This window comes from Atractosteus spatula, chromosome 11, assembly GCF_055471065.1.
Source record: "Atractosteus spatula isolate fAtrSpa1 chromosome 11, fAtrSpa1.hap1, whole genome shotgun sequence".
NCBI classification, from domain to species: Eukaryota; Metazoa; Chordata; class Actinopteri; order Semionotiformes; family Lepisosteidae; genus Atractosteus; species Atractosteus spatula.
Genome location: NC_142716.1, coordinates 49,649,574 through 49,666,058, shown reverse-complemented (window position 1 = coordinate 49,666,058; position 16,485 = coordinate 49,649,574). Strand labels below are relative to the sequence as shown.

General features: G+C 51.7%; 1 protein-coding gene across 1 annotated transcript; it reads right to left on the bottom strand.

Annotated features, from left to right (window-relative positions):
* Positions 1-419: 419 nt before the first annotated feature.
* crlf3 (cytokine receptor like factor 3) lies at positions 420-16,387 on the bottom strand. The gene is made up of 9 exons (XM_088927731.1): positions 16,259-16,387; positions 10,451-10,579; positions 7,352-7,559; positions 6,817-6,904; positions 5,979-6,156; positions 5,550-5,772; positions 4,555-4,693; positions 3,875-3,987; positions 420-3,263 (listed from the first exon to the last, which is right to left on the bottom strand). The coding sequence occupies exons 2-9, from the start codon at positions 10,565-10,567 to the stop codon at positions 3,001-3,003; spliced, it is 1,329 nt and encodes a 442-aa protein (XP_088783857.1). The 5' UTR covers positions 10,568-10,579; positions 16,259-16,387; the 3' UTR covers positions 420-3,000.
* Positions 16,388-16,485: the final 98 nt, after the last annotated feature.

Genomic DNA, 16,485 nt, shown 5'->3' with positions numbered 1-16,485 from the left:
CAATGAAATCCAGAGGTGAGAGGTGTGTGTGTACTGCAGGATTCAGAAACCGCTGCAAACATCCACATGTGTCTGGAATTGTTCATCATGATGGAATGGCAGAGACTTTCAAGAGACTTGAAAAAGCATATTGCAGCTTGGCTAAACAGAGCTGATTGAATAAAGTTTGTGAAATTATCACATTCTCCCTCATTAGTACATTAAACTCCACTTGCATTAATACATCAATGTGGTATAAATCTATACTTTTAGTTTCCTGATGATTCTTATACAAAAAAATTTAATGGATTTAAATATGAGCACTTTTAAAGGCTAAATCTAAACAAGGATTCTTGATTATAATCACAAGAGTAGTAACCAGCCAAAAATAACAAATCACTGAACTGGTTTTTGTATTTAAAAATATCCTTTAAACCTCTCAGTCTGCAAATGTCTTTATTGTATTCCAAGAATTTATTACAACATGTCACTTAAGGTGTAACAACAAGCATACAAATCAATTTGCAAAAAAAATTGAAACCTGCATTCTGTAGCTTTCATATGTTGCAAGAAATAAAATGCATGTTTAGGCATAGGCAACAATGAGGTATGTCATCCCAGAGGAAAACATGTTCTAAGTCATAATGAAGTCACATTTTCTAGAGGTTTCTGTATAAAGAGGCACAGTCTGTAACCTCACAGCGATAGCGGGCTTTGAAGTGGGGAAAAACGTGCGATTGCCATATAGCAGAAAGAGCCTGATCTAAGCAGAAAAGTGTAGTTTAACTGTGCTCAATGCACCCATTCAAGACAGGGCAGCAAGAGCCCTCTGTTTTCGGGCAAATGTGTACCCTAGATTCCAGCCGTGCGAAATGGGAGAGGCGCTCGAGAAGAAACCTTAAGAAGAAAATGCGCGTCTCCCCCTCGGACCTGACCTCCAGGAGACGAAGAGGCCGGTCTCGCTGGGACAATCAGTACCTGCTCGTTCAGGCATTCAGATGGTTCTTTCCACATCAGTCAGCAAAACCCCTTGGTCGCCATTACACCCACACGGCAGGAAACCGCTCCAGGGGCTCCACATTAACAACCGGGGCTCAGCTTTGCACGAGGAAAGAGGAAACGGTCTTCTACCTTTTCTTCACAGGGAGACATCACACGTACGGTACATCCGCCAAGTACTGTAGCTACTACCATCCGTCCGCACTTGGGAAAATGCATTTTTATTTTCGAGTTCGGCTCTTTCTTTAAACGTGACTGTTTGTAAGGCTCTGATACGGTGATGCTACTTGCTTTATTGTTCCCTACTTGCCTTATTCAAACATCCAGAACAAAGTAAAAAAGCTCAAAAAAGAAAATTCTCAGCCCCTGCATCCCCAGAGAAGAGAAGAGTAACAGGGGATACGAAAAGAGAGAGACACTGTATGACTTAGAATTGTTTTTTCCATCCAATTAAAAGTTGACTATAAAGAAGAGGAAAGATAAAAAGAGCCTTTTAATTAATAAAATATTAAAATATCTTTGGTAAAAAAACAAGCCCAGTTCACAATGAAACAAGAAGGCAGCACAGGTGAGGTCCTGGGACGAGCACAGGCAGCACCTGCTTTGTAACTCCTCCAGCTAATACTGACCCACTGGAGAGCTCTTGCTCCGCACGCGAGCTCAGTACCTGTTCTGGGGTCTTGGGCAAAGAGCCTCCAGAAATCAATCAAAGGCACTATATTCAAGCAGGGTGGGAGATTATACCGAGGAAAACTGTTTCTCATTACATGACGAGAGACGAGTGGCAAGGAGTTACATATCCATTGCTGGAAATACTAGATTATTCACATCAAGTGGAGACTAAATTTCCTGACGTACCTGTATATATTTAAGAAAGGTTACAGACAGGAGGCGACCATATGGTATATCTAGCTTTCAGTAAAGGCGTATTTTCCTACTAAAGATTAATATAAATCACGACAAGAGGAGGACGCGTGTTCTAAAAAGGAACGCGACCTTAAAAATCCAATATTTATTCTTAGCATTATCTTGTCACAACTGTAAACCATTGACTAAAATTCTTTCTCTCTGGTTAAGTTAAATATATCATAATGGTAGCACGTTTGGCTCATAGATCGAAAAGTGTCTTCACCATTTAATCTTTCAAAACTTTTCCAACAGAACACTTCGCCAGTAAAGAAGTCACATCTCTCAGGCAGGCCGTCTCCCTGCAGGTGTGCGATCGGCCGAGCGGAGCTCTGTGAGCGAGGGAGCAGGCGGCTGCCGCAGACAGCTGGAGGCACCTCTCTGGACACCAGGGGTCCCCACAGCCCTCCGGCCTCCACTTTCACAACTGAAGTTCAACGCTAAGGTTTTTAAGATTGTCTCAGCAAAAAAAGACGAAGTAAAAAACGAAGAGTTGGGTTTCTTGCATCTTGCCTGAGACCATTCCTCTCAGCTCCTTGAGACATGAACTGAGGAGGCGTGCAGTATGACTTCTCTACTCTTGGCTAAGGCAACCTGTTTCGGTTTATTATTATTAATCCCTGACATTATTAATCAGTTTTTCCCCCTGGAGATTGCTGAGCATTGATTAATCTGTCAAGTGTCATTCGGAGGACACAGTGTAGGTAGAGGAATGTCGGCCATGTTCATTATTCAAATTTGCACGAGGTGCAGGACATTGTGGGAAGGCAGTGTGTTAATAGGGATTGGGTCTGAAGCCCATCGGACTGCAGAACCCGCTGGCTGGGTCAAGTGACCTTCAGAGACGCTTGACAAAGTCCCAGAAATGAAGTTCAGCTGATCAGAGCAACAGGGGATTAGTTAAATGGTTCTGAGGATTTCACTTACTGGACACAATACATGAATTTTAACTAAAAAAGTCCACGATTTGTGTCAACTGATACTCACTGAATCTATGGTAGGATTGTGTATGACAATCCTAAGGCCCCAGTTAGCATAACCACGTGGCCCGACCTGTTTCATTCCAGCCTGCTAAGTCTCTGGAGAAAGCCATGCTGCAGCTCTGCCCCACCCGGATCAGAACACCAACACCTTCCATCCCGGGTAGGTAAACGAACATCCAAAAGACAGGCAGTCCACTCCCTGATCCAGGACCCAGTCAAACACTACCTCCCTGTTGCCCGAGCCAATCGTAACTCGTAGTTTGAAGTTCCCCCCGTCGCTGATGTTGTTGTTCACAGGAAACAGGCTAACAACTTCCATGTCAAAGGTCACGGCAGACCCAACGGTGACCGCGGGCAGCTGGTTGGTCATCTCCTTGCCGTTCACAAACACAGCACCTGGGGGGGCATTAGCAGGAGGGTTACTTAAGGGGAAAAACCAGCTCGGAATTCACTGGAAGAATATGGCTGCTTTAATGAGATCCCTTGTTTTAATTTTTGGTGGCTTAATCACACGTAAGCAGGTGTGAGCCTGGCCAGTACCTGGATTGGAGACTCCTGGGAAAGCTAAGGCTGCTGCTGGAAGAGGTGTTAGAAGGGCCAGCAGGGGGCGCTCACCCTGCAGTCTTTGTGGGTCCTAATACCCCAGTATAGTGATGAGAACAGGGTGTTTCTCTTCCTGGCCAAATTTCCCCCTGGCTTTTACCAATCATGGCCTCCTAATAATCCCCATCTCTGAACTGCCTTCATCACTCTGTTCTCCTCCCCACTGAGAGCTGGTGTGTGGGGAGCAGACTGGCGCACTCTGGCAACTGTCACATCATCACAGCGCTGCAGTAGTAGATGGGAAAGAGGAGGCCTTCATGCAGCTCTCCCAGCTCTGCAGGGAGCAGGGAGAAGGGAGCTGGTGGGATCTGATCAAATGTCAGGGGACGGGGACTGGCGGAGGGGAGTGAGGAGAACAGGGGCTGTCTGAGGGTCAAAGGTCAGAGGTCAGAGCCACAGCTCACCGCTGGTGGAAATGCAGACTGCCTTGTCTCTCTGCAGCGAGTCCTGTCCGTCCGGGCAGTCCACACACACGCCCACGCTGTCACGCCGGTCTGGCTGCCCGGCGCTCACAATCCTGCAGGGAATGAATTGGGAGCCGTAAGAAAGGCGACATCGAGACGAGCTCCAGTCTGCACTTTCAGCTGACTGACGCTACAGCCTCATGCCTGGAAATGCCATCCTTGCCTAAAGAGGAGTTTCTGTTTATTCTCTCCCCTAAATCCGACGCAAATCACTTCAGATTTCCTGTATACTGGAACATGCAGTCATCTTCTCATAATTCTCCAATGCCAGCCACCTAGTCCAGCACCCACAATGATAATAATGATAATGTCACAGCATGGATGTGAGAAGGTACACAAAGCTAGCTCATGTCTAGGAGATTACAACAGAATGAACTTCTCTCTGAAACGCACGGCCTATGTCAGGGCTCTGCTGCCCCAGTCCTTGATAACCAGAGGTATCTTCCAGACTTTGGGCCACAGGAGCTCTGCTAAACTTCATCTAACTCCTTGCTAAATTAGTTCAACATGCTGTGCTCCCCAGAACTCAGCCTGTTGTCCATTTAAAGCTCCCTATAAACTCCGCTGGACTGCACCCCTGCACGTCACAGTACACACGCCGGGAGTGACAGCAGACCCACCTGAAGGTGAGGGTCTGTCCGCAGAAGTAGGTCGGGGAGCTGGAGTACAGAACGCCGGCTCGGGCAGGCGGCATGTCGTTCCTCAGGGCGATGTTCCTCCGGCTGCTCAGGCTGTATCCCTCGCTGCCCACGCGCCACTCTGCACAGAGGAGATGCACCAAGGTCAGCGGCTTCCTTAACTACAGACCAATATCACTACTGAGTAACAGCTACAAGACAGTCACCACTATCCAGAATTCACTTCCGTCATTAATTACAACTATACAGATGTGCACCAGAGTAGACGCGACTCTGCACTGATAGTGGTCTGTAATGTAAGGAAGATAAGAAACTGCAGGAACAATGCTACCTACACGAACCCTTTGTGGTTCACATTTTGTAGTGACAGAGGTCTATAAGTAGTGCATCTGGTTTTCTATTCTTTGTTTTCCCACCTTCTTTTAGACTATAATTGTTGTTTTTAAGAAATCCATGTCTGTTTAGGAGAAAAGCATTGTAATTTATTTAGATCCTTTTCAGAAATATTTACAATCTCAAATGCTGCAGTTTTGAGTTCAAGAAACGGATAACATTGCAGACAAACGGAAACAACCAGCAGACCAATCAGGACATGAGCTGTATATTTTCTTTAGTTCTGTAGGTCTTGTAGTTGGGCCTTTAGCATAAGAAAAGGGGAAACAAAACCAAACCAAGTTATTCTCCTACTATTACATATAAGGTGCATAATACTGTAACGTACTGTACTGCATCACAGGTAATAGTATGATCATCTTGCTTTGATTTCAGCCATGTTGGTGCTTGACTATGTAAAAAAGCTGTTAGTTTAAAGTATTATTTATTTTTTGAAATGCAGGAAAGCAGATCACATTCTTATTTATATTTTTACACTGCAAACCAAAAGTATCACCATCCCAGAATGCTACAGGTAAGCACCCCTGGCTGCCGCGTGGAGAAGGTGGGCATCGCCGCCACCTGCAGGCGGGAGGGGGCCGTACCATGAGGCGCCAGGGTGGTGCAGGCGGTCTGCGGGATGCTCCAGGGGCTCCACTCGCGCCTCCCGTCTCCCCTGGCGCACACGCGGAACAGGTAGTCGGTGTGCGGGTCGATGTGCAGCACGATGAACTCCGTCTCCTTCCCGATGTAGGCCTCCTCGTACTGGCCGGCCGCGCCCCTCCGGTACTGCAGGCGGTAGTCCTGGGCCACAAAGTCGTCGTCCACCTGCGAGGGGCGAGAGAAGCGTGAGGAGACGCAGCCGCCGGGAGCGAACTCCGGCCCCAGTCAAGTTCACCCGTGAGATTAAAACCCCTGGAATCAAGCAGCACCAGATCTGTAGAGCGCGTGGTGCTCCCGTGGGTCCTGCAGCTCCTGCCTCCTGCTCCCCTGCTCGTTACCGAATGGCACCCGGCCCTGACATGGGCTCTCACCTTGCACCAGCGCACCAGGATGCCCCCCGGCCGCTCCACCAGCTCGTCGATCTGGACGGGGGGGTGCGAGGCCACGCTGCCGTGGCTGAAGATCCTCTCCTTCACGCCCGGGAGCAGGGAGTCGTCCAGCTGGGCCGACAAGCAGGGCACCTCCACAAGCGAGGGCACCTCGGGCAAGCTGGCAGAGAGAGCGCGGGAGGAAAGCAAATGGGCAGGAGGCAACATCAAGCCTGTTCCCACACCGAGCCGCGGTACAGCGATTAGAAGAGGCAGAGGCCCGTAAAACATGACATGAGCCCGTGGCAGTTCTCCCTGTTCCTCTATTCATATAACAACTAAGGCTGCTGTTGGAAGAGGGGTTAGTGGGGCCAGCAGGGGGCGCTCACCCTGCAGTCTGTGTAGGTCCTAATGCCCCAGTATAGTGACGGGGACACTCTACTGTAAAAAGGCGCCGTCCTTCAGATGAGACGTAAAACCGAGGTCCTGACTCTATGTGGTCATTAAACATCCCAGGGTGTTTCTCGAAAAGAGTAGGGGTGTTACTCCAGTGTCCTGGACAAATTTACCCCTGGCCTTTACCAATCATGGCCTCCTAATAATCCCCATCTCTGAACTGGCTCAATCACTCTGCTCTCCTCCCCACTGAGAGCTGCACACTGGTGGGGATGGAGGGGATCCCCATTACCTGTAAAGCGCTTTGAGTGGAGTGTCCAGAGAAGGACTATATAAGTGTAAGGAATTATAATTATTATTAACATCCACTGACTCTGGAGTTCACGCTGGATTGATCAGTACAGCGTCCCCACAGTGCTCTCTCTATTGAGTGCCAGTCCCTCACCTGTCCAGCTGGATCTGCAGAGCCTTCTTCGTGAAGCTGCCCAGCTTGTCATCCTTCTCTCCAATCCCACAGCGCAGAGCGGCCTCACCTGTGGCAGGGAGAGGCATCGAGGCAATCGTCACCTTCGCCAGGTGAGATCACAGCTCCACCAGGAGCAGGAGAGTAAAACACATGGGCCTGGAGCAGCAGCTCCTGCCTCTTCAGCCTGCAGCAGTGTTGGACATACAGTAGAGTCCAGTACAGCGGGACCGGGACTGGACCCCCTGCAAACACCCTGACCCTGCGGGACCGGGACTGGACCCCCTGCAGACACACTGACCCTGCAGGACTGGGACTGGACACCTGCAGACACACTGACCCTGTATGACCGGGACTGGACCCCCTGCAGACACACTGACCCAGCGGGACCAGGACTGGACCCCCTGCAGACACACTGACTCTGTGGGACTGGGACTGGACCCTCTAGAGCTGGGCTGTGCATTGATCCGTACTGGGTCCTGTGTGCCCATCGAGTGCGTGAGTGTGGCGTACTGACCCTCCCTCAGCAGCTCGTCGGCGGTGCTCACGCCGTTCTCGATCAGCTTCTGGCAGTCGTCCAGCGGCCGCACGCTCTCCTGCTCGATGGCGTCCACCTCGCGCAGCAGCTCAGCCAGCCGCTCGCCCAGCAGCCGGCTCACTGACCCCTGCAGCTCCTGGAAGTGCTGCTTCAGCACCTCCCGGGTCTGCGTGGCGCTGCCCCGGATCTGGAACAGGCAGAACCGCAGCGGGTCAAGGGGCGGTGGTGGCGGTGCGGAACAAGCTGCCCAGCCACATCAGACCTACCAGCCTGGCTTCTCTCAAGCCAGGACGGGAGGCATTACTGTATACAAAGAGCGGTGGGAGTGTGGAACAAGCTGCCCAGTCACGTCGGACCTGACAGCCATTTCTGTAGCTGGGAACTTGTGATTGCAGGGCCTTGCTCAAGGGCACAACAGCAATGTTCCCCCTGGGATTCGAACCCACAACCTGAGACTGGGCTCTCCAGAACATCAATTTCCCAAAACACAAATCTTTCAGGCCCGGACTGGAATAAAAGGGAAAAAACCAAGCACGTGAAACTACAGTTTTAAATCTAAGCTGTGAACTTCTGAGGTCTGCCCGCTGCTGTGGAGGAAACGCAGATGCCAGCTGCAGGTGCCCACAAACACCCAGGCAGTAACATCTCAAAGTGTCAACGACCTATCAAACAGGAAGCTGTCTGGCTCTCAGTGAGAGGCCTGACTCCTCCCCAGGAAGCGGTGTTTCTCAGAATGAGACACGTCCGCTCTTCGCTGGCGGCCTGGGCGCCGGACTGAGAGGTGCAGCGGTGAGCCGCCCGCTCCCGGCTGTGCCATTTTGTCTGCTGACATCGGGGCTTGTCGGCAGAACCGAGCGAAGGACTGGATGAAGATCACACTCAGTGTCCCCCTCAACCACCTCCCCAAAGAAAAAGTCCAAACTTTTGAACTGATAGGAATCAGGAGGTAAATAAAACCACAGAATATCTGATTCAGTCCCCAGACAGCAGTGCTTCAGACACTAATGTGGAGGCTCATGTCACTGTTCCTGTAATTATCTTACACTTCAGCGAGAACATAAGAGCTTCCTCATTTCCCCTGCGTCGGCAGAGCAAGTGACCTCACTCTGCGCTGCTATTTCAGGAGCAGTGCGCCGACAGTCCCGCAGGGCCCTGCCAGGGAGATACTGACAGACACAGCGCTGCTGGAGCAGGCAGGACAGCTGTGTTATTACAGGGCCTTATCACACTTGCAGGGCTCTCAGCAGACAGGGAGAGACAGAGCCCCCCTCTGCAGGAAACTGAAACCCACATGAGACACAGAGCAGACAAGCATGGAACTGAGGAACAGGCGAGACACGAGGATTTGATTCAAGTGCAATAAAAGCCCATAACTGAGGAAAACACCACACATTCCTGCAGGAAGGTTCGACGCTCTTCATTACCCCATTGCAATGTGCTGGAATATCTGACAGCTTTCTGGGTGGAAAGAGAAACGATTTAGCTGGGAGCAGCCGGCCTGCCGGTGGCGGTCACTCTGCCTGCCGGAGAGCTGCTGCAGGCAGGAAGCCCCCCCGTGGGGAATATTTGGATTCGCTAGACTGACCCGTTCAGGATCCAGAAATGTTTTCCTTACTGTGGACTCCGTTTACGTGATCGAGGCCTGAGCTCCTCGGCAGTCCGCTCAGAAATGTGGGAGTGGCTCCGGGCCCCCTGCCGTGACAGACAGCAGCGGGCGGCTCACCTGGTGCAGGAGCAGCCTGCGGACGCTGCTCGGAAGGCTGCGAGTGCAGCACTGCGTCTTAAAGAACAGGACGGCCGCTCAAGTGCGGCAGCGCGGGCAGGTCCAATCGCAGCGCAGCGTGGCGCGATGCAGCCAGCACGTGGCCAGCCCCTCAAAGACAGCAGTGGGGTTGAGGGAAGAGCCGAACTGTTTCTTATTCACCAGACTCCCATCTGGTGTCCCTTAAGAGGAGCAGGAAATAACAGTATTGTTTACAGCGGGCTGGTGGAGTGGGAGGAAGCTCGCGGTGATGATGAGGGGGATGGGAGGGACATCCTCATGCACGGCTCCAGCTCTGGCTCAGGCCTGCACCACCAGGGACAGGCAGTCCCGGGACGGGTGGGGCGGCTCCGCGGGCCTGCACGCTCACTGCCCCTCGCTGCTCGGCCTTGATCTCTCTGCACCGGGGGAAAATCCCAGCCTCTCCGCCTGCACAGTGCATCCCAGTATTCTGCTCCAGGCAGCCCTAAGTCTCGAATTTACGAGCGTCTGTGAAGAATCGTGAACCGTAAACCACTCTCACTCATGGCCTCGAGTTCTGCTCCCCATCATAATTCGAAACAAAAACAGGAACCCATAAAGATTTTGAAAACCTCTATCAAACCTCTCGATATCTTCTACTGAGAGTGAGAACATCAAGTTCCTCTATTTCAGACTCCTTAAGGCCAGTTATTAATCTTGCGGCCCATGTGTGGACATATACAGTATCTACATCTCTTTATAGCATGGAGACCAGAAAGGTCAGAAATACTCCAGATTTAGCTTAGCAAGTACACTGTTCACTTTCAGGCTCTTAGCTATGCATTAATGTGTTCTCAGACAGTGGATCCTCTGTCACACCTGTTCTTACCTCTTCCTCTCACACCTGTTTCTCTCACACCTGTTCTTGCCTGTTTGCGCACCTGTTCTTGCCTGTTTGCGCGCCTGTTTGCGCGCCTGTTCTTGCCTGTTTGCGCGCCTGTTCTTGCCTGTTTGCGCGCCTGTTTGCGCGCCTGTTCTTGCCTGTTTGCGCGCCTGTTCTTGCCTGTTTGCGCGCCTGTTCTTGCCTGTTCTTGCCTGTTTGCGCGCCTGTTCTTGCCTGTTTGCGCGCCTGTTCTTGCCTTTTTGCGCGCCTGTTTGCGCGCCTGTTCTTGCCTGTTCTTGCCTGTTCTTGCCTGTTTGCACGCCTGTTTGCACGCCTGTTCTTGCCTGTTCTTGCCTGTTTGCGCGCCTGTTTGCGCACCTGTTCTTGCCTGTTCTTGCCTGTTCTTGCCTGTTCTTGCCTGTTCTTGCCTGTTCTTGCCTGTTTGCGCGCCTGTTCGCACACCTGTTCTTACCTGTTTGCGCGCCTGGACGAGCCCCTGCAGGCGCAGCTGCAGCTCGCTCCTGTAGTTCTGCGCCGCCTCGATGCTCTCCTTCGCCTCCTGCAGCAGCGCCTCCACCTCGATCGACATCCTGCCGGCCGCCTGCCCGCAAAACACAAGCACCGCCGGGACGCTGGTCAGGCTCCGTCACAGAGCACCTCGCTCCCACGCCTGCACCCCGACCCACCCGAGCCCCGTCTCACCGGCCTGCAGGGGCCCCTCACAGGCTCCGCCTCCAGATCCTCCCGCACCTGTCCACCGCCTCTGCACTGCTCTGCCAGCCACGCCGGACCCCTTCCCACATGAGTGCGTTGGCCAAATCACCTTCAGAGTTTACTGGCCTTTTCTCAAACTTGGGAATTTCAGAAACAAGATTTCCATTGCCATTTATTAAATCGGTGAATAACCGTGTTTCAGACACAAGGTGCACATAACACAAGAGTGTCGTCTACACTACTGCATTGTATTATCACCCTGCCACTCACCACTGGAGCCCAGCAGGTGTGAGCCTGGCCAGGACCTGGAGGGGAGACTCCTGGGAAAGCTGCGGCTTCTGCTGGAAGAGGTGTTATTGGGAGCAGTAGGGGGCGCTCACCCTGCAGTCTGTGTGGGTCCTAATGCCCCAGTATAGTGATGAGGACACAATACTGTAAAAAGGTCCAGACTCTCCGCGGGCATTAAAAATCCCAGGGCGTCTTTCAAAAAGAGTAGGGGTGTAACCCCGGCATCCTGGCAAACTTCCCCCTGGCCTTAACCCATCATGGCCTCCTAATAATCCCCCTCTCTGAACTGGCTTCATCACTCTGCTCTCCTCCCCACTGAGAGCTGGTGTGTGGGGAGCAGACTGGTGCATCATCCAGGTGGGGCTGCACACTGGTGCTGGTGGAGGGGATCCCCATTACCTGTAAAACGCTTTGAGTGGAGTGTCCAGAATGATTATGATTATTAATAATAATATTATGGCGGATGGGCTGTAGCCCATTAGGGCAGACCCAGGCCCCCACTCTACTGCCTCAGGAAAGCAGTGGGGGATGTGGGGGATCCCCAACTACCCTCAACCCCTGTAGAGACAGAGAATACTATATTACTTTAACTCCCTGTCTGTCTGTGGCTGTCGACGATCTCTACAGCTCAGAGTGAGATTACTGGCCAAAGACAGAACTGCCAAAAAGCTGAAGCATTTCAGGTGCTGAATTATTCCGTTTTCGTCTGTACCAAATACCATCGTGTTATAGTTATGCCGTGGCTTGCCTGAGGCTGGTCCCTGTTTTATCATGACAATCACCTGACTTGGGTGTGCAGTTCTATTGACCAGAGCGGCCGAGAGGACGGAAGAGGGACAGAGGCGGCGCAGAGCCAGGGGGCTGCCGCCTCGCTTGGGCTGCGTGTCTGGAGAACCGTCAGTACAGCTTTGACGAGCCAGCGAGCGCAGCGTCAGTCTCTTGAAGAAGAAACTGGGTCACCACGCCCCGGGAGAGACAGAAAACAATACCTAACCTGCGTGAGCTGCGTGAGTGCTGCACACAGTTAGGAGGAGCACACACAACCTAGGAGGAGGAGCTTTTAATCGACTGACTTTAAAAAAAAAAACGTATTTGTATAAAAATGTAGTCCTTTCCTTGCATCTGAAATATTGGTTTGTGCTCACTGGTGTTCTTTATTTAGGAGAGGGCTGAGGGCAGCTGGCCGCTCGGCGGGCTCTCCGCTGTCCGCAGGCACAGAGCCACTCCTCGCTTCTGTTCCAGAGGGAACAGAGGAGGGCTGTCCGACGCTCCGGGATGCTTTTCAACTTTCTATAAAAATAAAGTCTCTCGCTGTCATTGCTGCTGTTTCTCTGAGCTACAAGACCTTCGTTCCTTCATCACTTGACTGAAACACGTGATTGGGATTGACAGCTCTGTGCTCCAGACAGGGACAAGCAAATCTGGAGCCAGCGTCGCAGGTTCAAGCCCGGGCCTCATCACCCACACATTCAGAACACTGGTGTCCCTACCAGAGAGAAGGCCCATCCAGCCCATCTCTGTCTGTTCAACACTGAGGGGGGGGGGACACAGAGCAGGACAACACCCCCCCCCCCCTCCAGCACACTCTCTCGCAAACCCCAGGCGCACTGTCTCGCTCCCGGGCCAGCCCGGGCGCCGCAGTCAGGCGCATCGCCCACCCCGCCTTCCGACTCGAGCGCCGCAGCTCTTGCAAAACCCGATGCCAGCGTGCGATTATTGAAATGTGGAAGTGGGGAAGGCAAAAAAAAAACTCTGCCGACTGAATATGATCTTTTGACACGTTTCCGGTTTTACCCTACAAGTCAGGGCAGAGCAGGCAGGAAGCGCAGAGAGAGTCTGCAGTGTGAAATCTAGTCATCACCCACTTCCTTGAACTCACACACACCAGCAGATTCTTCACTTGAAGGCTTTCGGGGGTCCTGCCGTGTGCTTCCTGCGAGACCGCTTGGTCTGTGCCCCCTCCTCCACTCCCACAGATGTGCACAGATGTGAGGCACGCTGGTTCGCACTGTCCTGCCCCGCACCCCAGCAAGACAGCTGACTAGACCAGCCACCTCTGACACTCTCCTCCCAGAGCCGCCGCGCCATGCTGACTTACTGACGGCGCAACTGCTGGACTCTCTGCTTTGCCATCGGACTTTGCTTGAAAGCAAGAGAGCTCCCTAGTTTACACCAACAGAAGGGTTCAGTCCAGGCCTTTCAGATGAAGATGAACTGAGAGCCGCATCAGCGCGCAAGCAGGTCTGCACAGGCCACTGCTGTGGAGCGCTCCCAGCTCAGCTCATTGTTTCCACACACACCAGTCACATGCGCCGACGTCACTCCAGATTATCCAACTCCTGTTACACACGGTGCCCTAGCTCTGAATTTTCACACGTCCTGTATAAGAGAATGAGGTGCTCTTTGCTACACCAAAACTTTAAACCTGAACTTGCCCGCATGATGTATTTTTTAATGCCTGGTTAATAGCGAACACATGGACCGTCTCCAGATGGCCTCTGTAATAAAACTGTCCATATTGTCTTAATAAAAATCTCACCGACTTAAAGCTGAGTAACTGTGAAACCTGAGCTGCATGCCTGCTGTATTTCTGCTGCTTTAATTATAGAAAACTGCACCCCAGTCAGGGACAAAGAAGTGACCAGAGTTTTTCCAGGATCCAGACAGTCTGACCCTGGAACTGAGCTGTAGCTGCTGTACTGGGCAGATCTCACAGCTGAGTAATAAAGTTTTTTAATGATCTAAAAACTACAATTACAATTGATTCATACAATCCTGCATTATTTTTCTCCTGCAGTAATTAACTGTTTACCCGACAGAACTTACAGTTGGCACACCAGGGTAAAGCAAGAAACAAAGTTACACCACACAAAAACTTCAAGTTAGAGCCTACAGCCCATCCGAGAAGGCACGAGGCAATGGGACTGTTTTAACAAGACGAGACAAGCTGCAGTTTCCTCTTTGTGAAGGAGGATGCCGAGCTTCAGAAGTGAGCAGCACAATTCTGCTGCAGCACGACCTTTGCGCAAGGTTTCAGTCTGAGTGTAAAAGATCTCAGTGCAGTACGGGGAAGCCAGTCCAACACCCAGTACACAGCACTTTGAGCCGTTCCAGAGTTTACCAGCTGCCGGCCCCAGAGCACATCGGACCCATGAGGGGAAAAAAAACAGCACATTTCGTCTGCATGTGCAAATCTGTTCAAAGTAACGTAGTGAAACCCGACGCACAGGGCTTCTGTTCTCAGTCGGAAGCTGGAAAAACCCGACACGGATCCACCTGGAGTGGAACAGGAGTTTTATCGGTTTCCATGTTGTCATACGGAAGGCAAGACCAATTGTCCCACATGCAGTCCTCTGCCATGAGGCCAGTTCCAGATCCGTCCTACAGCAGGCCTGGTGCCACGTGCACAAGCCTACAATGGATCACTGGGAAGGACAGACACAGGCGGCCTACTGTACATTTACAGAGCAAAAGGTTTGCCAGCTAAGAGAGAGCCCTGTGAACCTCCACTGAATCTGTACCCCACCTTTCTGTCTGCTTGGGAGCCCCGTGTTGCAGCAGGGACCCCAGCCCTTGCAGCATGCATCAAACTGTGCAAACAGACTACATGTCTGGTACATTTATACAGCAGGCTACAGCTGTATATACTCATGGAGCTTCATGCTCAGTCCTCAGAATCAAGCTTTCTGACTCCTCTGGGCATCAGCTTGCCATGACGGCCAATATCTGCACAAGCAATATCACACAAGACTGTTGGCGAAGTCTCGTCTGAAGATTGCTTGGACCGTTTCAGTACAATGGCATGGAACTGCACAGAGAGCTCCCCTTGAACAGGCTGCTGCTGAACAGCAGGGGGATAAACACAACCTTCTCGTCCTGTGGCCTGAGCTCACGTCAACCTCTTTCAGTCCACAGGAGAAGGAGAAGGACCAGGCCCTGCTGCTTCAGGCTGGGAAGCTGGTTACTTTTTTGCAAAAAAATGGATCCGAACTGTGTCCAAATGTCGTCACCGGCAAGAAACAACAGGAGGATTGTGCCCGGAATCTGGCAGTCCAGGGTGACACGTATACTTGTCTCTTTTTACTAGAAAAACAAGGTGCATCACTTGCAACTGGGACAAATGAGACCAGCAGACTGCCTCGATTGTCATGTTACCTTCAAATGGAGCATCAATGAATAAAAAGCAATTTGTTGATCCTGCATGAGGAAACATGCATAAGGGAAAGAGATTAATCCCACACAACCAACTGACTTCAAGCTGCAGATATAGCAGAGAATGCAAGGAGGAGCCTGTCCAGGGTCCCCAAAACCAAGGGTTTCACACCAGCGCCTAAATCAGCTCCCTACAGTCTGCTCAGACAGCGCTCGCCGTGGGTTTCAGCCATAACACCACTATTTGGAATAGCAGCACATTCCGTATCTATTTATGGTAACACGAGATTGGCCCTCATTCTTAAAAATGAAAAGGGGGCTCACTCTGCAGGTTTGCAGGAGTTGGTAACTGGGCAGTCTGGGTGCTCTCCCGCCTGCAACAGCAGAACTGCGGCGCAGCTACAGCAGAGACCCGACCCAGACACCGTGGACTGGCCCCGGGACTGAAGGGCGAGCGGGAGCTGCCCCGGAGCACACCGGCACTCAGCTCTGGAGACGATTCCTGCGACGCTAAGCCAGAGGTTTCCCAGAGCCGCGATGCAGGCTGCCCGCCCCACATCACGACCCAGCCCGGCTGCAGGGCGAGGGACGAGCCCCAGCCGACACCAGAATGAGTAAGCTAACTGACTTTCTCACACTTCCGCACCGCAGCTCCGCACACATGCGACACATTCCTGGAAAGGGCTGGTGTTGTAGTTGGAATTGGCATATTGCTGTATACCCTACTGCCATTTATAAAAAAAATCAGGGTTCTAAATTGCTTTCAAAATGACCAGGCACGGAGCTCAGTAGCTACGGAGAACTGTCCGTCAGTTCCAACGTGACTTAAAAGTGTTTCGCTACAACCATAAACAAGGTGTTCAGGTCTCCGATATTAAAGTTAAGGATTCAGAAAAAAATGCTTCTGACCCCTAGTTTACTGCAAAACAAAGAAGCCCGTTCCATCTTTAAGTTCGGGTCATCTGCAGTACTTCCTCTGGGGTATTTAAAGAAAACACACCCAACTTTGATATTTGTTAACGCGTGTAATAACAGTCTGCGATTTTTTAAAATTGTTTTATAAACGTGGCCTGTAAGGCAGGCGCATCCCCGAAGTGGAAAAACGCGGAGGAGACGAGATCCTTACCTTTTCCGAGGTCAGTCCAGGCTCATATTAAGGCTGTGAATTGAGCCTCCGCTGCAGCTGGAGTGCAGCAAACTTCTCGAGACCTCTCCGCTGTCACTCAGCGCATCCGGGGCCCCGGCGGGGCGCCCAACTGACAACCGCTGCAGCCAATCCGAGGGGCAGCCGGAACTGCGAGGTCCGCCCCCTCCCGAATCCGTTCTGCCTTCCTGAGTCGGGCTGCTCGAGGA

Excerpts from the sequence above, each read along its gene's own strand:
- crlf3 (XM_088927731.1), bottom strand. The coding sequence starts at position 10,567 with ATGTCGATCGAGGTGGAGGCGCTGCTGCAGGAGGCGAAGGAGAGCATC. Across the intron at positions 3,988-4,554 it reads GGACAGACCCTCACCTTCAG|GATTGTGAGCGCCGGGCAGC; the intron begins GTGGGTCTGCTG and ends CATTCCCTGCAG. Across the intron at positions 3,264-3,874 it reads AGTCTGCATTTCCACCAGCG|GTGCTGTGTTTGTGAACGGC; the intron begins GTGAGCTGTGGC and ends ATGCCCCCCCAG.